The 23,533-nt window shown below is 53.7% G+C and overlaps 2 protein-coding genes across 16 annotated transcripts; one reads left to right on the top strand and one right to left on the bottom strand.

Annotated features, from left to right (window-relative positions):
- The first annotated feature begins 1,228 nt into the window (after window positions 1–1,228).
- Ehbp1l1 (EH domain binding protein 1-like 1) lies at window positions 1,229–20,436 on the top strand. 14 transcript variants are annotated; one of them, XM_030250702.1, is made up of 21 exons: window positions 1,342–1,888; window positions 4,798–4,855; window positions 5,064–5,159; window positions 5,795–5,848; window positions 5,960–6,138; window positions 6,221–6,363; window positions 6,798–6,833; window positions 6,928–6,996; window positions 7,079–7,241; window positions 7,398–8,031; window positions 9,961–10,143; window positions 10,609–10,766; window positions 10,861–10,909; window positions 11,311–12,009; window positions 16,767–16,836; window positions 16,957–17,012; window positions 17,108–17,231; window positions 17,495–17,594; window positions 18,974–19,047; window positions 19,135–19,249; window positions 19,380–19,756. In XM_030250702.1, the coding sequence occupies exons 1-21, from the start codon at window positions 1,785–1,787 to the stop codon at window positions 19,477–19,479; spliced, it is 3,264 nt and encodes a 1,087-aa protein (XP_030106562.1). In that variant the 5' UTR covers window positions 1,342–1,784; the 3' UTR covers window positions 19,480–19,756. The 14 variants fall into 14 exon arrangements, 13 of the variants coding, with proteins under 13 accessions (XP_030106561.1, XP_030106562.1, XP_030106563.1 ...); XR_003952738.1 differs by having other exon boundaries at window positions 1,229–1,888; window positions 7,398–10,143; window positions 17,436–17,594; XM_030250701.1 differs by having other exon boundaries at window positions 1,305–1,888; window positions 7,398–10,143.
- On the bottom strand, window positions 19,821–23,334 carry Kcnk7 (potassium channel, subfamily K, member 7). Of its 2 annotated transcripts, none has more exons than XM_006531666.4 (3): window positions 22,614–22,850; window positions 21,340–21,738; window positions 19,821–21,102 (listed from the first exon to the last, which is right to left on the bottom strand). In XM_006531666.4, exons 2-3 carry the CDS (start codon window positions 21,725–21,727, stop codon window positions 20,789–20,791), a joined length of 702 nt encoding a protein of 233 aa, XP_006531729.1. In that variant the 5' UTR covers window positions 21,728–21,738; window positions 22,614–22,850; the 3' UTR covers window positions 19,821–20,788. The 2 variants fall into 2 exon arrangements, with proteins under 2 accessions (XP_006531729.1, NP_034739.2); NM_010609.3 differs by lacking the exon at window positions 22,614–22,850 and adding an exon at window positions 23,011–23,334 and having other exon boundaries at window positions 20,704–21,102.
- Window positions 23,335–23,533: the final 199 nt, after the last annotated feature.

The following is a 23,533-nucleotide window of genomic DNA, read 5'->3' as shown; positions in this document are numbered from 1 at the left end:
AACTTTCCACCTCCCGTGCTGGGAGGAGTTGGCACAGGAAATGGGTGGGCCGGAGCTGCCTGACCCAGGGGCCCATCCCCATGAATAGGGAAAGGTCCAAGAAGAGTCTTAGAGTTGGTGCCCCGTGAGCTGTAGGGATTGCTGGGAAGGAGGGGTGTGGAGGCCGAAAGGAGTAAACAAGTTTCAGTTTGTAGACAAGCCTTGGAAGGGAGGGAGATGGCAGCCGGGCTCAGAGCATCGTTTCGCCTGGCTCAGGCCCCTGTGCTGCAGTCTCAGAGCACCCAGCCTACCCCGAGACAGCACGAAGGACCTGTAGGGTTGCACATAAACTGCTTCCGTAGAGAGGAAGCAGAGGACCACAGCGATATGATAGACAAAACTGGGTGTTCAGCCCACAGGAATAAGCCTGCACATTCTCAAAGTTGCACCCAAGCATCCTCATCCCCACCTCCTACCATAGTCACTTGCCTGCTGAAGATGCCGATAGGCTAACACGCCTGCAAGACCAGACATCCTAACCAAATTGAGGGTTACCAGGCAGGTGACACGTTGATGTGTTGCTCCAGGCCATCTCTCTAGCTGGGTATAAAACACCTTGCAAGGCTCATTACAGTGTGAATTGGATGTGTGAGCGATAAGGAGTCTAATCTAGGTGTTAACACAGCAGCTAACGCCCCAGGGACTTCCCAGGGGAGGAGCAAAAACCACCCATGTACATATTTTCTCTAGTTCTGATAACGGATTGCGCGTAATGAGACAAAATCAGCCCAGCCCTAAGCCAACCGCTTTCCCCATCTTCAGACTTCAATGACATACATAAAAGATAGAACTGTAATTGGCCCCATTTAACAGACTTCAAAACTGAGGCGCAGAGTGTGTGCTTTGTTCAGGGTGGCACTCTTTAGTAAAAACTAGTGAGTTTGAGGCCAGCCTGATCTACAAAGTGAGTTCCAGGACAGAAAAACCCTGTCTCGGGGGGGGGGGGGGCACCAGACAGACAGACAGACAGAACCTTTCACTGCTTGTGAGATGTGAGGATTGTTTTCCCTTGTGCCATATGAGGAGTCAGGTTTGGAGACTCTAGGTATATCTCACCAAGGCTGGCTCTGGGGCTCTGCATGGGTGCTAACAAGAATCTCCCACCCCAGAGTTAAGAACCGTTAACTCTGGCTCAGTGGACGGTTCTTTTCCTTTCTAGGTCTCTACTTTACAAGCTTGGGAAATGGGGTACCAACCAGTACCAAGGTTGCAGATATAAGGGAGACAGCAGAGGCAGCTCTTTTGGAGGGTGGCACCAAGTTGAGGGCTGCCACCTCTTGGAGCTCACACGTCACCCTAACCCCATTTGACTCGCGGGCGCCCATCAAACCGGCTTTGCGATCGGTACTCATTCCTTCCACCCCCGAACCGGGTACCCGGGTGTCCAAGTCCGGACGCTAGATCCCGGAAGCAGGGTCGCCCCGCCCCGCGCTGCAGCCCCGCCCGCCTTCGGACGCGGGGCGAGGGGGGGGGGTGCGGCTCCAGGAAACGGCGCGCTCGCTACTCTTGAGCTGAGACCAGCTCGACGCGCCGCGACGGCCCCGCAGACTCAGCCAGCCCACCAGGCGGACCCCGGGCAAACTCAGCCTAGGTCTAAACCTCAGACATATCTACACGGACGGGGCGGACAGATCCGGTGACAAAGAAAAGAGCTCCAGAGACCATGGGGACCCTGGCTGAGCCAGCAGTGGTGGGCAAGAGGGAGTCCCAAGCCTGAGAAGAGATCCGGCAGAGTTCCTCAGGCCATGACTTCAGTGTGGAAGCGCCTGCAGCGGGTTGGCAAGCGGGCCGCCAAGTTCCAGTTTGTGGCGTGTTACCATGAACTGGTGTTGGAGTGCACCAAGAAGTGGTGAGTAGAAGCGGGGCCTGAGGGAGTCCCCTAAGACTGATGTGGGACTCAACTTAGTTTGACTCGTTTGAACCTGGAAAAAAAATCCTCTCAAGTCTAAAGGCTAAAGGGGTTCCCATCCTAGGTATTCCAGACACTGAAGTGCCTGGCAGGTTGGGGGGACTCCTGTTGTGGAGAACCTTGTGGGGGTCAAGACTCGGTGGCTTTGGGAGAATCAGCCTGGGCCCACATTAAATCGGCTGTGGTCAGGACTCGGGGAGAAGCCCTCAAGCCAAGGACAGCGGTCTAGGGTAGCAGTGGAAAACGGAACAAGATTTTAGGGCTCCAGGGGGCTTTGGGTGGAAAAGACTTCATGGTTCCTAGTCCAGTTCAGGGTGAAAATGTGGCCTTCTCTTTTTCAGCCCCTCCCCCTTCAGCCAGAGTGGGCCCCAGAAGCTGGTGCTGTCTCCACAATGTCCTTAAAAGGGGAAACTGAGCTTGGATGGATAACAGGGAGGCGGGGAGAGGCTTAAAGGGGCCTGAAGTCCTAGGAGCTGGTGGGTTCAGGAGAGGGTCCGTGGAGGGAAAGAGAGTTGGGTGAGGGGACGACTTGCAAGAGAGGACAGGTCTTGTATTGGACTGTCAAGGGCCCCTGGGGGCATCTGGCTCACATGTCCCCACCGGGCAGCTGCCCAGGCCCCTGCGTCACACCCTAAATATATGTGCTCACCGGTGTCAGCTTCCCTTGGCTGGATTAGGGCACAGCTGTGGGGGCCTCACAGGCCAGGCAGGGCTAAATATAGACTCCCAAGGGGGAAGAGCTGGGGTAGGCCGGAACCATGGGGTCTAAGGAGGCGAAGGAGCAGAGGCTGGGGTCTTTGGGGGTAGCACCATTAATCATCAGCCTTGAACATGCTGAGTGTACCCGGAGGCCCTTTATACCGTAAAGGGTAAGGGAGCGTAAGAACTAGTTAGGCTAACACAGCAGAGCTAGCACTTGAACTCTGGCCTCTGGCTCCTGCCCCAGCACGCTGGGTGAGGCCAGAGGGACACTGGGCATGGTTCTGGTGAGCAGACAGACTATACAGACGGTGTCAGTGGGCTGAGTCACAAGTAAATGGGTAAGGCCCCGCTGGGTTTCTTAGCCAGGAGGCCAGGACAGGAAGCTGGCCCCTGCCTAGGTCATGGCTTCCCAAGAAGGCGTGGCGGCCTGAGTCAGGCTACCCAACCAGGCCACACCCTCCCAAGGCACCCGCTATTTCCCTTTTCTGGGACAGCTTGGCTGGGCCATTGCCTGTGGTTTGAAGCCTGGGGATGGTTGCTTACTTCTGGGTCAGAGGACTCTAGACTCAGCTGTGTGACCTTATCTAGCCGGCATCTCTGTGTCTCAGAAACCTCAAGGGTTAACAACAGTAAGCCACTTGTCCTGACTCAGCCTCTAGAGTGGTAGCAGACCTAAGCATCCAGTTGTGGGGCTGGAAAGAGACAGGGAATGCTCTCACACCGCCTTTGCCTGATCCTTTCCTTGACCAACCCTACCTCCCTGGGCAGAGGTCAGCACCTTGTCAGGGCTCAGCCCTGTGCAGCTCTCTCCTTGTACGTCTCTGCCACACACGTTTGCCTCCCCTGAGTCTTTGCAGCATGTTAGATGTTCAGATTAGCTGTCACTGCCTGGCAGTGTCCTCAGACTTTCCTGGGGGCCCACTGCCATCATCCCTTTAGAGTGGTGGCCAGTGGCCCTGGGTTTGAGGAAGTAGAACCCTGCCAGACCCTGCTCAGAGCCACTGAGTGCAGCAAAGGGCTGTCCACAGCCTGCCTACCTCTGTGGGTGGGTGGTGTCTAATGGCAAGCTGACCCTGTGCTGCTCTGGCCTCACTCCTCCCATTTACTGTCAGTCCACCTCTGCCTCTCCCCTTCCCTTAGGTCCTCGCACTTGGCTAGTTCCTCCACCTGGAGCCTTCTCTGCACACAAAGCCACCTCCTCCACTCCTGCCTCTGCTCAGATACCCAACCTCAAAGAGACCCCAGGCAGGCTCTTTTACAGCCCCCTAAAAGTCACTTACTCATTTATTTTCTTACACACACACACACACACACACACACACACACACACACTTAAAAAAAGATTTATTCATTTTATGTATGTGAGTACACTGTCGCTCTCTTCAGACACACCAGAAAAGGACATCAGATCTCATTACAGATGGTTATGAGGCACCATGTGGTTGCTGGGAATTGAACTCAGGACCTCTTAACCCCTGAGCCATCTCTCCAGCCCCTGTTTGTTTGTTTTTGTTTTGTTTTGTTTTGTTTTCTTTTCTTTCCTTTTGAGACAAGGTCTTACCTTATAGCCCTGGCAGTCCTGGAATTTGCTATATAGACCAGGCTGCTCTAGAACTCAAAGACCTGCTTCCATCTCCCTCTTAAGAACTAGTATTAAAGCTCTGCACCAGCCAGCCAGACTGACTCCTTCTTGCCTATACTTTTCATCAGTCTTCCTTGCCTCTGAGCCCTGAGTCATTCTCCTTTGCTTTGCCCTCAGAACAGGGCTGAGCTTCTAGAAGCTCTCCACAAGCATCTCTGAACAAATGAACTTCTTTACCACGGAGACTTTGTCTCCCCAAGTTTCTGTGTGTGCACATGTGTGCATGTGGCTATCCCTGTCTCTCACCGTCTTTTTCATAGGCCCCACTGGGCTTCGATATTCCAATCTCCACTGTCCAGGCCTTTGCCCTTTGGTCCCTGCCCCACCCTACATGAGCAGCTCCACCTACACCCTGTGGCCCTAGATAAGATGCTGCCCATGCCCTCTCCTTGGGAAGAGGACTAGGGAGACCCCCTGGCCCCTAGGGAGCCAGAAAGAAGAGGAAGAGAAGATGGGGAAGCTGGATTGAGCCTAGCTAAGTGGTGCTTCCCTATTCTCCCTCCAGGCAGCCTGACAAGCTGGTGGTGGTATGGACTCGGCGGAACCGAAGGATCTGCTCCAAGGTGAGGAAGACTGCTGGGGGCGAGGTGGGGGGAGGGTTCCAGGTTGGAATGGAGTCAAAGATGGGCCAAGGAGAGATAGATGGAAGCTGATGGGGGAGGGTAACAAGGTTCAAGCCATATTGGTTTCTACAGGGAGAAAGGAAGATAAGGGCTCGGTGGTGATAGGGAAGAGTTAGACTCAGGAGAGGGCTCCTCCTGCCTCTTGCAGGCCCACAGCTGGCAGCCTGGCATCCAGAACCCATACCGTGGCACCGTGGTATGGATGGTTCCTGAGAACGTGGACATCTCGGTGACCTTGTACAGGGTGAGTGCCCGGAGCTCAGACATGGGCAGGCACGGCAGAGTGCAGTGTCGCTGGGTAGCCATGGGGCACCCCTGGAGGGTTTTCACCCACAATGAAAGAACCAAATCGTGGAACCAAAGATTTTGTGAGTTTATTGCAAGTGGCTGAAGTGGTCTGGGAGGGGGCAGTATTTACCCAACCTGTAGTAAGAAAGTCATCTGGGATCAGAAGCCAGTTGAGAGCCCTGGTTGTTCTTCCAAAGGATCTGGGTTCCATTCCTGGCACCCACACGGCAGCTAATAACCATCAGTGACTCCAGTTCCGGGGGGGGGGGGCGGATCAAACACCCTCTTCTGTCCTTTAGGGGCAATGCACAAATGTGGTGCACAGTCACACATGCAGGCAAAACACTCATACGCATAAAATAAAAGATAAATAAGTATTTTAAAAAGAATATATGTATGTGTATGCACACACTCACACACACACACACACACACACACACACACACACACTCTCTCTCTCTCTCTCTCACACACTCCGAGAAGCCAGAGTGCATCCCAGGAGGGAACACCCGCCCCACCCCCAGCCAGTGCAGATTGTTGTTCTGGTGTTGCCCCTGGAAACCCTGTGCTCACCCGTACTCCCCTCTCCAGGACCCTCATGTGGACCAGTATGAAACCAAAGAGTGGACTTTTATTATTGAAAATGTGAGTGACTGGGTAGGGTGGACCTGTGATTGTGATCTCAGGGCCTCAGGATAGCAACTGATGCCCCTTCCTCTGTCTTCTCACTCCCCCCCCCCCCCCCCCCGCCCACAGGAGTCCAAGGGACAGCGGAAGGTACTGGCCACAGTTGATGTGAACCTAGCCCACCATGCAGGGCCTGTGCCTGCTCAGGTTCCACTTCGACTGCGGCTGAAGCCCAAATCTGTGAAGGTGGTGCATGCCGAACTGAGCCTCACCCTTTCTGGGGTGCTGCTGCGAGAAGGCCGTGCCACGTGAGTGCCCACCCGTCTTCCCCGGCACTCCCTGGCTTGTGACCTCTGACCCCAGCCTTCGATCCTCATCTCAAACCCACAGGGATGATGACATGCAGAGTCTGGCCAGCCTCATGAGTGTGAAGCCTAGTGACGTGGGAAACCTGGATGACTTTGCTGAGAGTGATGAGGAGGAAGCTAATGGCCCTGGGGCTCCTGAGGTCCGGACTCGAGGCCCCCAGTCAGGTGGGTTCACGGTCACCTATGGGCTGACCTGCCAGGACCCAAGATGGATGTAGCATTCCCAGGTCCCAAGTGCTGGTTGCTCTGGGGCAGGGCTAGCTCGTGCATGTCCAGTGACAAATGCTCAGTACTACCCAGCAGCTCTCATTGTCCCAGCTTGGTCCTGGTCTTGTGTGTTGTGCATCAGTCTTAAACAGAATCCTGCAGAATGTGTTCACAATGTCATCCTGTGTTCCTGGCCATCTGATCTCTAGGTGGTCCCTACCAGGCCTGAGAAGCTAGGTCACATGACATGTGGGCTCCTACCCCCGCCCAGTCTGCCTCCCTCCCCTCTGCTGTCCCTTCCCGCTCCTCCTTTAGAGCCTTTTGTCCTTGACTTTTGTGGTTCTTTCTCACTCTTTCTCTTTCTGCATCTGTGGGCCTGCCTCTTCTTCAAGGCCGGGGCTGTGCCCCAAGACTGGGACGTTTCCCAGGTAGGCCCTGAACTCTAGTTGGGGTCAGGGTGGGGCCAAACTGTAGAGTCCTGCCCTGACCTGATTACACCCCTCCAATGAATCCCTCCTTCAGATCTGTCTCGAGAGCTGAAGACACTCTGTGAAGAAGAAGATGAAGGCCACATACGGCCCCAGCAGGCAGGTGAGACTTAGCCTGGGACTGGGGTTGGGGACTGGACCTATGTCACAATGCAGTCCTCAGTGTCCCCTCCCTTTTCCCCTAGCTGCCAGACCCTCTAGTGCTGAAGACACCAGCCCTGCCCCAGTGAGTGCCCCTGCACCCCCGGTCAGGGCCTTCCGGGGCCAGGGGTCAGAACCAGCTGCTATAACCGGGGGCCAGGTGGGGCCTGAAACCCCAGAGCCCCCGCCATCCCCACCAGAGACAAGGTAAGGATGATATCAGCTTCATTGCTGTTAGAAGTGGATACACACATCCCAGTCTGCACCCTTCCCTCTACTGCTATAGCATGCTAAAGAAGAAAGGAAGGCTGAGCATGGTCCTAAAAAGAGAGCCCTCAACATTTGTTTCTGCTCTTTCCTCAGGTCCACTGGGCAGCCAGGCCAGACCATGGTCCCCACCCCAGCCCCTCGGCTCCGGAAAGGCTCTGATGCACCCTCGTCCCCAGTCCCCTGCAGTGGGGATGAGGTCCCCAATACCTCAGAGGATCCTCCAACAGGAATGGGCTCTTCTGGGGAGACCCAGGCTCAGATAAGCTCTCAGGAAGGGACAGAGGCCCATGAAGCCAGGCCAGAACCAGACATTGAGGTCAGAGGCTCCAAAGATTCTCTGGGAGGAGAAAGATCCAAAGTTGAAGAGGAGGACACTGGGGACAGGCCGGGGGCTAGTGGGGCAGGGAATAGAGAGAAGAACACTAAGAAGTCGGACACCACAGCCGGCGAGGCTGGAGAGAGCTCAGAACTTCATCAAGTAGATGCTGAGCACAAGTCAAAGGTTCAACACAGAGCCACAGAGGGACCAGAGGCTGCAGGGCCGACGCCCAAGGCAAGGCTTGGGGACACTCCTGAGGCCCCTCCTAGGAGTGCTCAGAGGAGGATGGGGGTTAGGACCCAGGAAGAGGCTCCCAGTGACCTGAACCCACCTCCAGCTGAGCCTGAAGAACATCTAGGGGACCTCAGGGATGCCAGGCCTGCAGGCCAGGAGAAAGGAAGTGCAGAGGTGAGGGGTAAAGTCCCTGCTATTGGGAGGGCAGGCCCGGAGCAGGGCTCCTCTGCTAGAGCAGCAAGTGCTGGGCCCCAGGTGAGCTGCGTTCAGACAGTCCCATCAGATGGCCAGGGGGTGAAATCTAGAGATCAGAGGGCTCAGGAGGCAGAAGTTGGGGAGTCAAGGGTTCTAGAAACAGAGGCTGAGTGGGTGCCATGGGAGGTTATAGGGACATCAAAGACAGATGCTGGGATACCAGAATCCCTGGATACAGAGGCTGGCACAGCAGAGTCTGAAATATTGGAGGCCCAGGAGTCAGAAGCAGCAAGGTCAGAGGGCCTGGAACCCGAGGCTGCTGGGACAGCAGAGTCTGAGGTGCTGAGGACCCAGAATAACGAGATCGTGGTTCTGGGGATGCCGAGGACAGGGCCTGAGATAAGGGAGCCTGAGGAATTTGGGGAAACAGAAGTTGGGGGTTTTACAGTTCCAGATACCAAGACAGTGATAGCAGAAACTGAGATATTAGAAACCCAGGGGGTAGTGGATGGTGAGGCTGCGGTGCTGAAGACACAGGCTGAGATATTGGAAACCCAGAAGACAGAGGCTGGGGAGGCAGAAGCGGGAACACTGGAGTCCCAGAAGGTAGCAGCCGAAGGTTTGGGGGCTCCAGAAGTGGGGGCAGAGATGGCAGAGGCTGAGAAATTGGGGGTGCAGGAGACAGAGGTGGAGATTTGGAGGATTCCAAGAATAGAAACCGAAACAGCAGGAACTGAGACATTGGGGATCCACAAAATAGGGCCCCCACAGATGCAACCTAGACTAGTAGGGGACCAGGAGACCGATGTTTCAGTGATGGAGACAGCAGAAGATGCTATACTGGGGACCCGGGAGATATCAGCAGGTTGTGGAGTACTTTTGATAGAAGCAAAGATACCAGAATCCAAGATTGACAGATCCCTGGAGACAGAGGAAGGAGATTTAGGGGTTCTAGAGGTAGATACTGGGATAGCAGAGGCTAAGATCTTAGGGATACCAGAGAGAGCACCAGGGGTTCAGAAGGCTCTGGGAGCTGGAACTGAGGTAGCCAGGGTCTTGGAAGCAGAGGCTAGCTCTTCAGAAGTCCCAGAGACAGACGCTGAAGAAGCTGAGACACTGCAGGCCAAGGAGCGATCTGAGAGTTCTGTGGCGCTGAGAGTAGTGGCCAACCTACCAGAATCTGAGCTCTTAGGGACCCAGAAGAAGGTGGGAGGCACTGGGATATCACAGAGAGAGGTTAGAGAGGCAGAGACCGAAATCCCAAAGACCCAGGAAATATCATCTGAGGGTTCAGGAGTTCCAGACTTGGAGGCTAAGATGGAAGAGTCTGGGAGGAAAATGGAGATTTGGGAGACCCCAGAGGTAGAGAAAGTGAATTCTGAGTTATTTGGAACCCAGAAAGGCTCAGAGATCCCAGAACTAGAAACTAAGACCATAAAGTCTGAGATTCTGGACACCCAGGAGACAGAAGTAGGGGGCTTGGGGCTTCGTCGAGGAGAGGCTGAGAAAGCAGAAGCTGAGATGTTAGAAACCCAAAAGACGGAAGCAAAGACAGCTCGGGATGAAGAAATAGAACTAGTGGATCCTGGGGTCTCCAGTCCAGAGGCTGAGGCACTGAGGGTCCAGTGGGCAGGGACTGTAGTTTTGGAGTCTGGGGAAGTAAAGGCTGACATTTTGGGGGTCCAGAAGCCTGGATCTTGGGGAGCTCTTAAATATGAGGCCTTAGATGTCCCCGTAACTAAGCAAAGGCTTTCTGGGGCCAAGGAAGTGGTGCCAGAGGTACCCAGAGCACAAGAGCCAGAAACTAAAGTTTTGGGGATAGTAGAGGCCAAATCTTGGACTTTGGGGCAGCAGGAAGCAGAGATGGAGGGGTTTGAGTCTCCAGAGAATAAATCTAATATTTTTGAGGCCCAGGAAGCAGATTCTGGGGTCTTGGGAACCATGAAGGGGAAAGAAGCTGTTGAAAGCCTCGAGGAGGCTGGCCTGAGTAAGGCACAAGTGGCCAGTGAGGCAGGGGCTGGGGTGCCCAGGCCCTCAGGGGCCTCTTCCCTAGAGGAACCTGAAGAGGACAGGAGGCTGCCGGGCAGCCAGGTAGGGTTGGGGGCCACTGTGTGCCAGTCTGCTTCTCCCACTAACCTGGGGCTGATTGAACAGTGGCTCTGCATGGACCCACCCAGTGGACTAAGATGTGGGATTTTTGGGAGGCGGGGGGGGGTGTTTCAGTTTCAAGAAGGTCCATCATCCCTCCACCCCCAGGATGCCCTGGCCCTCGCACCCAGCTGGGCTGCATGGAGCTGCACCCCCTAAGCTGATTTTCTGAGCTGACTTTGAGGTGTGGCTGCGGGTGACCTCTGACTTCTAGGTCACCTTGGCAGATAACCCCACTACCCTAAGCTGGAAACCCTTCTGCCTGGCCCAATGCTCTTGCCAGTGCTCTCTGGTGACCTTGTAAGCTCAGAGCTGGGATGGTACTGTGCCAGGCCTGAGCTTTCCCCCAAAAGGCAGAGGACGTAAGTCATCAGAATACATCTTCTAAGTCAACCCTTGTGTCTCCAGGCACCACCTACCCTGGTCAGCTCCAGCCAGTCCCTGTTGGAGTGGTGCCAAGAGGTCACCAACGGCTACCGTGGTGTCTGCATCACCAACTTCACCACGTCCTGGCGCAATGGCCTGGCCTTCTGTGCTATTTTACATCGATTCTACCCAGACAAGATGTGAGCTGCCAGGGGTGGGGGGATGGGTGGGACGTGAGACTGCTAGGACACCAGCGACGTCCGTCCATTCCTGACCAGCACTCTCTCTCTGCAGCGATTATTTCTCCCTTGATCCCCTCAACATCAAACAGAACAACAAGCAGGTGAGATGAGGAGGGAGCTGTGGCTGGAGATAAGATCTAGTTAGAGATTCAAGCTGCTGGCCTGAGAATTGGGGTCTGAGGTGCAGGGCCCTGGCCTGGCTTTTAGAAACTTTAAAATCTTTTTGGTTATTAAATTGTTTGCCCTAGTTTTGTTTTGGTGTTCTAAATTTTAAAAGCATGTTTTCGCTAGATTTTTAAATCATCCTTTGATAACTGGGTGGGCGATGTGTAGTTGCTAGGTAACAGCGAGGGTGGGCCTTGATGTCAGATTTCCCTCTACTGGAGGGCGAAGGCGTTGCTAAGCAAATCCTGGCTCAAGAGTCTCTGGGACCCCCTGGGCTGGCTTGGGTCTGGAGGGTTGCTGAATTGATGCGGCTTCTGATCAGATGCACCCTTTCTAGGCTTTTGATGGCTTCGCTGCCCTGGGTGTGTCTCGGCTGCTCGAGCCGGCGGACATGGTACTTCTGTCCGTACCTGACAAGCTCATCGTCATGACGTACCTGTGCCAGATCCGTGCCTTCTGCACTGGGCAGGAGCTGCAGCTGGTGCAACTGGAGGGCGGCGGTGGCTCTGGCACTTATCGTGTGGGCAACGCCCAGCCGAGCCTGCCCGACTGTCTGGACGCAGGAGACCTGGCGCAGCGATTACGCGAGCATGGGGCTGAAGTGCCCACAGAACCTAAGGAGGCTGTGAACCGCGGGACTGGGGCAATACCAAAGGTGGCCTCCAGGGACACGGACCTGAGCTGCTCCTCTAAGGATGGGGAGGCAGAGGTTGCCCAGGAAGCAATCCCTCAAGAGGCGCCCACCGACGGCCCTAGAGCCAGGTCGTCCACAACCCCGGTGGTCCCTGCAGAGGGGCTGGTGAACGGAGTGGGGGCGTCAGGTGGTGTGAGTGGTGTGAGACTGAGACGGTCCTCTGTCAATGGGGAGGCTGGGCCAGTACCTCCACCCCGAGCACATGGCTCTTTCTCCCACGTGCGGGACGCCGATTTGCTAAAGAAGAGGCGATCGAGGTTAAGGAATAGCAACTCTTTCTCTGTGGATGACCAGGACTCTGGAGCTGCAGTTGGAGCAGGGCCTGCAGGGCCTGGAGCTGTGGTGAGTACCCCTACCCTGCTGCAGCATAGGATAGTGGGGAGCTTTCAGAAATGGGTCCCGAGCGGCCCCAGTGTCAAAGCAGGGCATGGGCGCAGCTTTAGAAAAGCCACTTTGCTGGATGCTGGGTCCCCTGCTATGGTATCAGGAGACAAAGCCCACAGCCGAGATAGCCTAGACTGTGTTGCCAGGTTTGTATATGTGAGTGGTTTCTAACATTTGGTACCCAGTTTGTAGAAACATGGTCTGTATAGAAAGCTTGCAGATGGCTCCAAGTTTAGTACTGGCCTTTTGGGCCTTTTCTTTCTCTCTGTGTGGCCTTGGGCGTCACCTAGCAACTACAGCTCCCCCCCCCCCCCTAGTTAGGGACAGGGATACCGTCCTCTAGTGGCCTCTGGAGCTCCTTCTAGCCTCCAGATTCTCTGAGTGGAATATTTAACTACTGAGGCTTAATGAGAGTTAGGAGTGGGTCCTCTTGCCTGGGAGTGTTGTTCTCTCTCTCTCTCTCTCTCTCTCTCTCTCTCTCTCTCTCTCTCTCTCTCACACACACACACACACACACACTGCAGTGTGCTAAAGGAGAGAAGGTACTACAGGAATCTCAGGGACTCAGGATGAACTCTGGCTGCAGACTTTTGATCTGAGGGTGACGGTAGAAGGGGCCACTTCACCCTGCAGCTGCCCACCTGTGGTCCCATGTTTGGAGGGCATCAACTGAGAGCAGCTTTGTGGAGGAAACAGCTGGTCCTCAAGTTAGTAAGATAGACAGTTTTCCCTGGTGAAAAACAGGGGACCAAGGAAATAGCCCAGGGGTAGAGTGGTTGCCCAAGAGGTCCTGGTTTCAAACGCCAGTGTCACTATCTAACAACAAAATGCTGGGCTTGGTGGAGGATGTCTGTAATCTCAGCACTTGGAAGGTTGAAGGAGAAAGATCAGGAGTTCAAGCCATTTCAAAACAAAATAAAACAAAACATTCCATGGCCGGGTGTGGGTGTGGGTACGGGCGTGGGCGCAGGCGCAGGCGTGGGTGCGGGTGGGCTTAGCAGTAAAGCGTTTGTGGCACAAGCCCCAGGACCTCAGTTAGGATCCCTAGCACCATGTAAAAATCCTGTACCAATCCGGGCTTCAGGTTCAGTGAGAGATGCTTTCTCAAAAAATAAGGTGGCAGGCTGATGGCTTATCAGGTGACCTGACCTCTATCCCTGGTGTCCACACGGTGGAAGGAAAGAATCACTCACACAAGTTGTCCTCTGACTGTCACCCATGTCTTGGGGCACACAACCTACTTCACCAATACATAAATAAATAAATCTGATAAGAAAGAAAGGAAGCAAACAGAGTGGAGTGTGATGGAGGAAGACAACTGGTACACACACACACACACAAATGCACACACATACACAGATGCAGACAGACACACACACACAGATGCACACACACACACACACACACACACACACACACACACAAATAACATACAAGACAAGAGAGAGAAAAGAAAACGGGAAGGAGTAGTTCTCAAATGAGGAGACCTCACTCAGGCAAAAGGGCAGCCTCAGGACATTCAGGTCTCATTTAGGGACCTGACAGTCATGCTCATGAAGTCCCCAGATAGCAGTGAGGTGGTTGGGAATAGGAGCCCTGAGGGAAGGTCCAGAGACACAGGAACCTGGGAAAGAGAGGTGGAAAGGCATTTCCTTCAAAAGGTGGAGGTGGTACTTGCAGCCCAGCTGGCTAATGTAGGTCAGTGGCCCTTTAAATCACAAGGGGCGGGGTTCACCCTTCTGGGCTGAGTCCCACAGCTGGTTTCTAAGCCAGGCCCTCCTTCTGCCCTTACTTCACTGGAGCTATTTGAGCAGTGGGACCAAGGAGCCTTTCTCATTGGCCGACTTTGCCCTGACAGTTTTAGGAGGTTGTTCAGCCTGACCCCACCCTTGGAAGCTCTCCAAGGCCTGGAGTAGGATGAGATCAGGCACCTGGAGGCTGAGGTGGGGTGGAAGCAGCTGCATGAGAAACATGGGTGCTTTTAGGGCAGCCCCTTGAGGAAAGTATAGAAAGAGGAATCTGGGTCAGACACGAGGAGGAAGTTTTGGAATTCCCATCAGGGCTGTGTGAGTGAGCACAAATGTGGCTGACCTTAGCACACTCAACCCTCTACTTGGCCTACTCTGCCAGGTGGGCCATCTGTGCCATTGCCTGGCTTCCCACAGTATCCCTTACAGGGAGCCATGACTCCTGCTTTTTAAGGGTGGGGATAGTGAAGTTGAGGGAGATAAAGAACCGAGGCAGAGGGTTGCTGTTGCTGCTGCTAACCTGGGTTCTGAGACTGTGGTGTCAACTGTCGCCCTCTGCTAGCCCCCCTCCCCCGAGAGAGGGGGGGTCCTTTTCCCCTGAGGATAAGATCAAAATTGTGAAAACCCTTTGCGAAGTGGTATGAAACCATACTATGTGGTATCAAAATTGTGAGCTAAATGCTGCCCTAGATGCCTGGCTGGAGTCCTGCATCGGGTCTGGGCTCTATCTCCAATTTTACACACAAAGATGCTATCAAGCCCAGTGGGGCAGTGTGTCCAGGCTTGGATCAAGTTGGTTTCTTTGATTGCTTGTTTTTGTTTTTTTGTTTTTTTGGTTTTTGTTTTTTGTTTTTTTCTTTTTCTTTTAACCTGAGACAGGATTTCTTTGTGTGTATCCCTAGTTGTCCCAGAACTCACTCTGTGGACCAGGCTGCCTCAAACTCACAGAGATCTGTGTGTCTCTGCCTCCTGAGTGCTGGGACTAAAGGCATGCGTCACAACTGCTGGGCTGGGAACAAATTTTGCGTTAGACAGCCCTAGGCCATAGATCAATTTCTATGGCAAACTTCATTTCTGGCTTCCTACTTTATTGTCTGCAGAGTGAGACTAACCACTGCCTCTGTGGTCCCTAGAGAGACGGGAGTGCTCGGCAGGGGTTGCCTTTAGTTGATGTACCGCATGTGCTAGACTCCTGGGCTAGCTAAAGGGAAGATGGCGCAGGGTTAAGAGTGAAAATTCCTCTTACAAAGGATCTGAGTTTGGTTCTCAACGCCTATAGCCAGTGGCTCACAGCTGTAGGCCTGTAACCAGCTCCAGAAGGTCTGACAGGTTCTTCTGCCTTCCGACGACACCTGAGCTCGTATGCACATACACGTGACTTAAAAATACAATAACCAGGGCTTGCAGGATGGCCTAGTGGTTAAGAGTGAGTATTGGTCTCCAGAGGACCCAAGTTCAACTGCAAACATACAAAAGAGGGAGTGAGTTCACAATAGTCTGTGACTCTGGTTCCAGGTGACCTCGTGCCTCTGTCTCTAAGGGTAGCCACATCTGTGTGGCATGCACACACAGGGGGATCTCCGTGAGTTCGAGGCCAGCCTGGGCTACAGAGCAGGTTCCTGCCAGCCGGAGCTACATAGTCACATCCTGTCCCAAATACACAGGCCGACTGTAGTTAAAGAGGATGCAATAACCAATAGCACAAGGAGGTGTGTGGGGTCTGAGCAGCCATGAGGCCAGGAAGAGAGGCAGAGGTGGGGAGGGACGTGCGAGGGGCCACCTGTAGGAGGGGTCCAAGCTGGGCCAGGAAGGTCGAGTTGGTTTGGAGCAACTCAAGCTGGAGAGTGGTTTCAGGAAGCTTTTTAGGGAACTGAAAGTCCATTGCTGTGGCCAGAGGGCCTTGTGGTGGTAAAGGAATTGAGGGTGTAGCTCCCGAGGCCTGAGCACTGAGACTGGGCGCTGACACGGGGTATGGAGAGAGCTACAGCAGAAGTAGATGTTTTGGGGAGGCCTCGCAGCTTGAGATGGACGTGAATGATGGTGGCGGGTGGCACCACCGCTATTCCTGTCCAGACAGGATAGCACCTGAGCAGCATGACTTGTCTGATGGGCACACGTTGGGGTGAACAGTTGACTAACTCCTTTAGGTTCTACACCTCTGAGCCAGAGAGTGGCTGAGAGTGTTGTCCAAGGAGCCAGGCTGTTAGAGTTAAAAGTTAGGCCCCAGGGGCCAAGAGCACTGGCTGCTCTTGCCGAGGACCTGAGTTTGGTTCCCAGCACCCACACTGGGTCACACTGTAGTTTATAACTCCAGTTTCCAAGAGATCTTTGGGCCATCTGACACCCCCTTTCTGACCTCTGCAAATATTGGACACCAGTACACCACATACATACATGCTGGTAAAACACTCATACCATAAAATAAATAAATGTAGATTGTTTTTAAAAATAATTGGGCCCTAGTAACAGGGAATAGGGAACAATGGGGGCCAGACTTAAGCCTTTCCATAACAAAATTCCTTAGTTCCTGCAAAGAGCATTGTAGGCTCTAGATATGAAATCCTAGCAGGTAGGAGGGTGCCCCCTTCTGGCCAGAAGGTAGATGCAGACTCAGGGTAGCCTAGCTCCTGATGGGGTAGCTCTGTCGCTGCTCTTTGAAGGGATGGGGAAGAGTGGAAGGAAAGGGTTCCTGCTGTGTCTTTCCCACTGACTTACCCTAAAAGAATTATCAACTCAATGCCCCGCAGGAGCATTTGGAGGCAGAGAGGAGGATGACCCCAGGCCCTCGGGTGGGAGTGAAGGCATGGCTTTTCATTGAGGAAGTCCTTTATCCTGAAGGAGGTGCTTGTGGGACTGGAGAAGCAGCTGGACCAAAGCTCCTCCCTCTGCTGTGTATTAGAGTCCTTAGTTGTCTGCAGTGACTTTGGGAACTAAAAAACCCCAGCTCTCATTAGACTCTTTCCACAGGAAGGTCCAAACCCTGCCTCCAGCCCTGACGCTAACCCACTCCCAGCCCCAGCCCCACAGCAGCCGCCCGGTAAGTAGTTTGGAAGATGGGGGTGGTGACAGAGCTCAGCTCACGATGTTCAGGGATCCTTCTGGGCGCTTTTGGGGACTTCTGCTAACTGGAGGGACCTGTCCTGGTTTTTGTCTGCAGGTGGGCCCCCTCCTACTGAGGAGTCATCACCCAGCCTGGGGGAAGAGACAGGCCTGGTAAGGAGAGTTAGGTGGGCAGAGTTGGTGTGGTACTTTCTGAGCTGGCCTGGGGTGAGCTCACCTGTCCTCTGCCTCCTTCCTTCCCCTTCTAGCAACGGTTCCAGGACACAAGTCAGTACGTGTGCGCAGAGCTGCAAGCCCTGGAGCAGGAACAGGGACAGATAGATGGGAGGGCCGCTGAGGTGGAGAAGCAGCTGAGGAGCCTCATGGAATCAGGTGGGACCCCTGATTTTGGGGCTCGCTCCTCAACAGCCTCCTCCCTAAATCTGCCCAGCTCTGCAGCAGCTCCTGACCTTGAGAGGAGCTGGGAGGAGATACCACTAGAGTCCCTTTGGTGGTCCCAGGAAGCTGGTTGGTGGGATGTAGCTGAGACTTCTGAGATACCACAGGAAAACAAGCGCTCCCCACCCCCACCCCCAGCTGCTCTGCCCTGTCAGGAGGCATCTCTGGTGACTGGTGACTGTCCTGGCCTGATTCAGGTGCCAACAGGCTGCAGGAGGAGGTGCTGATTCAGGAATGGTTCACCCTGGTCAACAAGAAGAATGCGCTCATCCGGAGGCAGGACCAGCTGCAGCTGCTGTGAGTCTGGCTTTAAGCCTCTTGCTGCTAGGCCTCTGCCCGCCTGCCCGCCTGCCCGCCCAGCTGGCTCAGGGCTGCCCAGACAGCAGTGAAGCTGAGCTTACTTTGGTTAGAGTTACCTGGCCACTTCTTTCTCCTTTTTTCAAAGATCTTTTTGGAGAGATTTTGCATAGTCATTTTATTAGTATTTTGTCTTGTCTAACTGTATAAAAACATACATCTCTTTTTTTTTTTTTTTTTTTTTTTTTTTTTGGTTTTTCGAGACAGGGTTTCTCTGTGTAGCCCTGGCTATCCTGGAACTCACTTTGTAGACCAGGCTGGCCTCGAACTCAGAAATTCGCCTGCCTCTGCCTCCCGAGTGCTGGGATTAAAGGCATGCACCACCATGCCCGGCTCATACACCTCTTTTTTTAAAAGATTATTTATTTATTTAATGTATGAGTACACTGTTGCTGTCTTCAGACACACCAGAAGAGGGAGTCAGATCTCATTACAGATGGTTGTGAGTTACCATGTGGTTCCTGGGAATTGAACTCTGGACCTTTGGAAGAGCAGTCAGTGCTGTTAACCGCTGAGCCATCTCTCCAGCCTACACCCCCGCCCCTTTTAAATAATTTATTAATTTTATTTTGTGTACGTGGTGTGAGGGTGACAGATCCTCTGGAACTGGAGTTACAGACAGTTGTGAGCTGCCGTGTGGGTGCTGGGAATCGAATCCCAGTCCTCTGGAAGAGCAGCCAATGCTCTTAGCCACCAAGTCATTTCTCCATCACCAAGGAGAGTTTGTTTGTTTGTACAAGACAGGACTTCTCTGAGTATGTGCCCCTGGCTGTCCTGGAGCTCTCTGTGTAGACCATGCTGGCCTTGAACTTACAGACATCTGTCTGCCTTTGCCTCCTGAGTGCTGGGAATAAGTCACGCACCATCACTGCCTGGCGAAGCATATACGTCTTATGTTGGTACTCTTTAGTGAGAAATCAGGCCCTCCGCTTTGACTCTAGCTTTACAGTTAGGAAAATGAGCTGAGAGTAATCCGAGCCGGTTCAGAAGTGGGGTGGCAAGCCCCTCTCCCCATCCTTGCTCTTACCGACCTGCATGCCAGAGGCAGCTTTGCTTCCTGTTTGCAGTTTGAATCATTTCCTCAGAACAATGTTAGCATACTTCTTTCTTCTAAATAATCCTAAGAGGGGTGTGGATTGGTAGAAACATACGTATCCAAACTGCAATTGAAGGGTAGCTGGAACAACAGGGAACTCTGAATGGGCATCAGCACAGAGCATTGAGGGTCTCCTAGCCCTCTATGGAAACGGATAGGGAGGAAGTGCTCACAGCCCTGGGCGCTTACATCCCACTTCTAACTTAACATACTTCTCTGACAGCATCGAGGAGCAGGACTTGGAGCGGAGGTTTGAACTGCTGAGCCGAGAGTTGCGGGCCATGCTGGCCATTGAAGGTAGGAAGTGGGTCTGGGCCAGCAAAGGCTGGAGGTAGAACAGGGTCAGGGGAGGAACCCTCCTGACTCAGGCTCCTGGTTTCTTAGAGTGGCAGAAAACAGTTGCGCAGCAGCACCGCGAGCAACTCCTGTTGGAGGAGCTGGTGTCTCTGGTGAACCAGAGGGATGAACTGGTCCGGGACCTGGACCAGAAGGAACGGATGTGAGTGGGGGACCTGGGTGGTTCTTGGTTTTGAAGAAGCCCCAGGGCGCACTCCTGGAGTGCTGTGCCTGGAATCTCAGGGCTTGCAAGTAGGGCCAACTTTGAGACTAACTTGAACCCCTATCTTCAGCGCTCTGGAGGAAGATGAGCGCCTAGAACGAGGCCTGGAGCAGAGACGTCGCAAGGTGAGCCGGCAGCTGAGCAGGCGGGAACGCTGTACCCTGAGCTGAGTCTCCTGTCTGGTTTGTCCCTTTCTCTGGTCGTGGACCGTCTTCGCCACTCCCCCAGCCTGCACAGCAGAGGCCAGGTCCCCATGCTCCTTCAGCGAGCAGAAGCAAGACTGACCAGACTCTCGGGCTGGAGCAGTGAGCCTGCTAGTGTTTATTTATCCGAGTGTATGTGAATGTTTTGGCGGTGGCCAGGATCCCAGGCAAGGGATGGTGTGGGGACTGACACCCACATCCTCCTTCTCTTCTGGAGGGAGCAATAAAGTTGGAGTAGAACAAACCAGCGCCTGCCCTTTCTCAACAGGGCCTCAATGGAAGGAAGAGGGTGGGACTTAGCTAATAACGCTGATGCTGTGTATAGGATTCTAACCCGGAGCCAGTTGAGTTTAGCGGTTCACAGATGTGACCTTCCAAGGATGGAGGCCAGAGGGAAAGCCCATTTTGAAAGAAAATCTGAAAACACAAGTGTGGTGGTGTACACCTATAAAACCTTTCAATCCAGTATTTGGGGTGATGCTGGAGGACGAAGGATCAAGAGTTCCAGGCCAGTCTCAGCTATGTTGGTGGTGCGAGAGAGGCAGATCTCTGTGAGTTCAAGGCTGGTCTCATTTACATTGCTCTCATGTTTGTTTGCTTTTGTTTTTGAGACAGGGTTTCTCTGTACGGCCTTATCTATCCTGCAACTCACTCTGTAGACCAGGCTGTCCTCAAACTCAGTGATGTTGTTCTAAAGAAAAAAACTATTGAAATGGGTCATTAAGATAGCTCAGTAGGGGTGGAGAGATGGCTCAGCAGTTAAGAGCACTGACTGCTCTTCCAGAGGTCCTGAGTTCAATTCTCAGCAGTCACATGGTGGCTCACAACCATCTGTAATGGGATCCGATGCCCTATTCTGGTGTGTCTGAAGACAGCTACAGTGTACTTACATACATAAAATAAATAAATAAATCTTTAAAAAAAAAGATTGCTCAGTAGATAAAAAACATTGTTGAGCAAGCTTGAGGATCTGAGTTCGATCCCTGGGGCCTCCCAAAGGTGGAAGGAATGCACCAACTCCACAAAGTTGTCCTTTGACCTCCAAACACGCTCCATGCCTCCATGCCTGAGTTTACCACCCCCACTAGAATTTTTTGTTTTTTGTTTTTTGTTTTTTTTGTTTGACATACACATACTCACACAGTTGAATATTTTTCCTAGTGCTAGAAGATTTAGCCCAGAGTCGCTTGGTGCATGCTAAGCAGCCCATTTAATTTTTAAAATTAACATTATCCCATGACATATTCATTCCCATAACCCCTTCCTGCTATGTTCTTCAAGCACTCCTTGGTGCCTCCCGCTCAGGTCCCCCAACACGATCGAGCTGACTTCCTGTCGCCTGACTGGGGTCAGCAGGCTGGGGTCTGTTCTGATGTTCTGATACTGAGGCTGGGGTGGTTGGTCCCAAGACTGGGGCGTCAGGCAGCACAGTGCTCAGAGCCAGCTCATCTTGGCCTAGGATGCCATCTTGATCTTCATCGGTTCTAGAGCCACTGGGCCCAAAGAATTTCACCATGGCACGGACCTGAGGCAGCTCTGAGAAGGTCTCTACTGCTAACAACATGGCCAGGAGCCCCAGGAGCAAGTAACCTGGGGAGAAGAGGCAGTAGGGGCAGCTCTTAGGGTGCTCAGAATACCCCCCCCCCCACTTCCCAGTGTGACCATCCACCCTGGCACTACTTGAAACTCTCAACATGGCTCCCAGTGTTCTTTAAACTACAACACCCATTTTGTGCCCTAGGGTAGGATCTCTGTGAATTGTAGTCCCTAGTGGTCTATGGGAGTTGTAGTCCAGACCCTCTCTACCCTCCTCTTTTCTGGACTCACCAAGAAGTGCAAACTGCCCAAGGTGGTAAATGGCTGGGTGCAGGCCACGTCCATGGGCAGGCAGCAAGTCTCCTAGGCCGATCGTGCTGAGTGAGCCGAAACAGAAGTAGATGGCTTCTAGCAGGCTGCAGTCACCCTGTACACCCCACAGCACCAGTGCTGGCAGCAGCATGAAGACACAGGCCACCAGGAGGCCCAGTCCTGCTGCCTGTAGCAGAGCAGCCTGAGCTGGTGCCAGCTGCCAGCGAATGGCTACCCAGTCACCTGGGCGACTGAACACAGGCAGCAAGCAGTGGCGCAGGGCAGCCACAAGTGCTAGAGAGGCTGGCAGCCCAAGGGCTGCATAGACCACACAGAAGGCCTTTCCACCTGAGGAGAGTGGGGCCATGTGGCCATAACCTGGAAAAGAGAGAGAAGAGGGCAGCAAGCTTTTGAGTGGGCTGCCCCTGGCGGTCACTTTTTCTCCATCACCTCCCACAGAAGTCTGCCTTTTGGTGATGACATGAATGCTTCAGGCTGGGGTCCTCTTTTCACTGGATGGTGGACTGGCTTCTTAACCTCACTGGGTTACTGTTGTCTTTTCTGGAAAATTAATTCTGAAGACAGATGCCCTAGGCTGTCTGTAGCTGGAACAATTTAAAGCTGATTCTGGCTTTGAGAGACCCTTCCTCTTTATCTGTACTTCAGATGGAGACCAGGGAGCCCCATGCCTTCTAGGCAAGCGCTCCACAACTAATGTCTCCCCAGCCAGATCCTGACTTCCTGGGTTTGTCAGTTCTTATTTTTACCATTATTTCCAAATCTTCAACCTGTGGCATGCCATCCGCCTTCTTTCCCCAAATGTGTATCTGCCCGGGCTCTGGGTTATGGGAGGGAAGCAGGCAAGGGAACAAGACGTTCTGAAAAGAGGCAGCATGCACGAGAGACAGCATTTAGAGCCAGAGAAGCAGGGAGCAAGAAAGGGAGAGGTAGGAGACTGGGGCATGCTGGGAGAACAAGATCAGCAGGGTCCATGGGTTACAAAGGCCAAAGCTCCTAGGAGTCAGCTGTGAGGTAAGAGTGTAGTGAAGACTGGGTGGGCCAGCGGCCATGTGGTCTAGAGGCAGGCTCCATCCTGCTCCAGCCAATTGGAAAGGAAGTTAGAGATACATATTTCACTTTGAAAAGTATTTAGACTATTAGCAGGACAATGAAACAAAACCAACCCCCTAGGACTAGTTCTGTGCCTAAGCACATCTGTTCTCTTAGCCAGGAATTTCGCTAACCCGACCTACTTCTGCACCCTGTTCACTGGGCTCTGAGCACATCATCACCACTTCCTCCCCTCAGACTTCCTCGAGGGCGGCTCTAAGCTGTGCTTCCTACAGCATCTCTCTAGCCAAGAGTCTATCCCACCCAGATGTATTCTCTGTCTGGCTTCAGGCCTATGTGACCCGGGTTTCTCTGCTGGATGCAGAGTGCTGAGGGGCGGGGCTGGGGAGGCCACACCCCTCCTGGCAGCTTAAGTGGAGGCACCAGTTGGGGTGTGTTGTGTGGGGAGCCCCACTTGTGATGTCAGGTCTGATAGAGCCGTGGCTTTGTCTGGAGCTTTGGGGTGGGGGAAGGGCTTGCACCCTAGAGCTCTTGGGTCCTCCTCCTGGTTTGCTTGGTGGTAGTGGTGGTAGTGCCTACCGGTGGTGGTGAGGATGCTGGCAGTGAACAGCAGAGCTGAGGGCAGATCCCAGTTGCTTGTCTCTGAGCTGTTGCCCAGGCTGGAAACTCCATGGGCCTGTGCTCTCAGGACCGCACCTAGCAGCTCCTCCAGGGCCTCAGGTGGCAAGCAGGCCCTGTGCTCTGCCTGGAAGCTAGCCAGTTCAGCCTGGACCTGGGCCTGGAGGTGGCGAGCTGGAGGGCCCTCCAGGGCCTGAAGCACCACAGCCCCAAGGCCCATGGCCAGCAGGTGGGCCATAAGCAGGAGCAGGTATCGGGCCCATGGTTTCAGACTCCCCATAGCATGGCACTGAGTCTGGGAAGGTGAGGGAGTAGGCTAAGCCACCAGTGGCACCAGGGAGGGGCTGCGAAGGGCGTGGCGGGGAGGAGGTGCTGCGTGGGTAGGCGGCTGAGATGACTAGAATGAACGTGAATGAGGGAGGTGAGCCACAGCACGCCCAGTTTCTGGGGCAAGACATGGCAGCCGGGCACTGGGGGTGGGCGG

Source organism: Mus musculus, chromosome 19 (genome assembly GCF_000001635.26).
Source record: "Mus musculus strain C57BL/6J chromosome 19, GRCm38.p6 C57BL/6J".
In the NCBI taxonomy this organism is placed as follows: Eukaryota; Metazoa; Chordata; class Mammalia; order Rodentia; family Muridae; genus Mus; species Mus musculus.
Note: the sequence above shows the minus strand (reverse complement) of the source record. Positions and strands in the feature narration are given on the sequence as shown.

Excerpts from the sequence above, each read along its gene's own strand:
- Ehbp1l1 (XM_030250701.1), top strand. The coding sequence starts at position 1,785 with ATGACTTCAGTGTGGAAGCGCCTGCAGCGGGTTGGCAAGCGGGCCGCC. Across the intron at positions 1,889-4,797 it reads TTGGAGTGCACCAAGAAGTG|GCAGCCTGACAAGCTGGTGG; the intron begins GTGAGTAGAAGC and ends TTCTCCCTCCAG. Across the intron at positions 6,834-6,927 it reads AAGACTGGGACGTTTCCCAG|ATCTGTCTCGAGAGCTGAAG; the intron begins GTAGGCCCTGAA and ends TCCCTCCTTCAG.
- Kcnk7 (NM_010609.3), bottom strand. The coding sequence starts at position 23,329 with ATGGGGAGTCTGAAACCATGGGCCCGATACCTGCTCCTGCTTATGGCC. Across the intron at positions 21,739-23,010 it reads CAGCATCCTCACCACCACCG|GTTATGGCCACATGGCCCCA; the intron begins GTAGGCACTACC and ends TCTCTTTTCCAG. Across the intron at positions 21,103-21,339 it reads TGGGCAGTTTGCACTTCTTG|GTTACTTGCTCCTGGGGCTC; the intron begins GTGAGTCCAGAA and ends TCTTCTCCCCAG.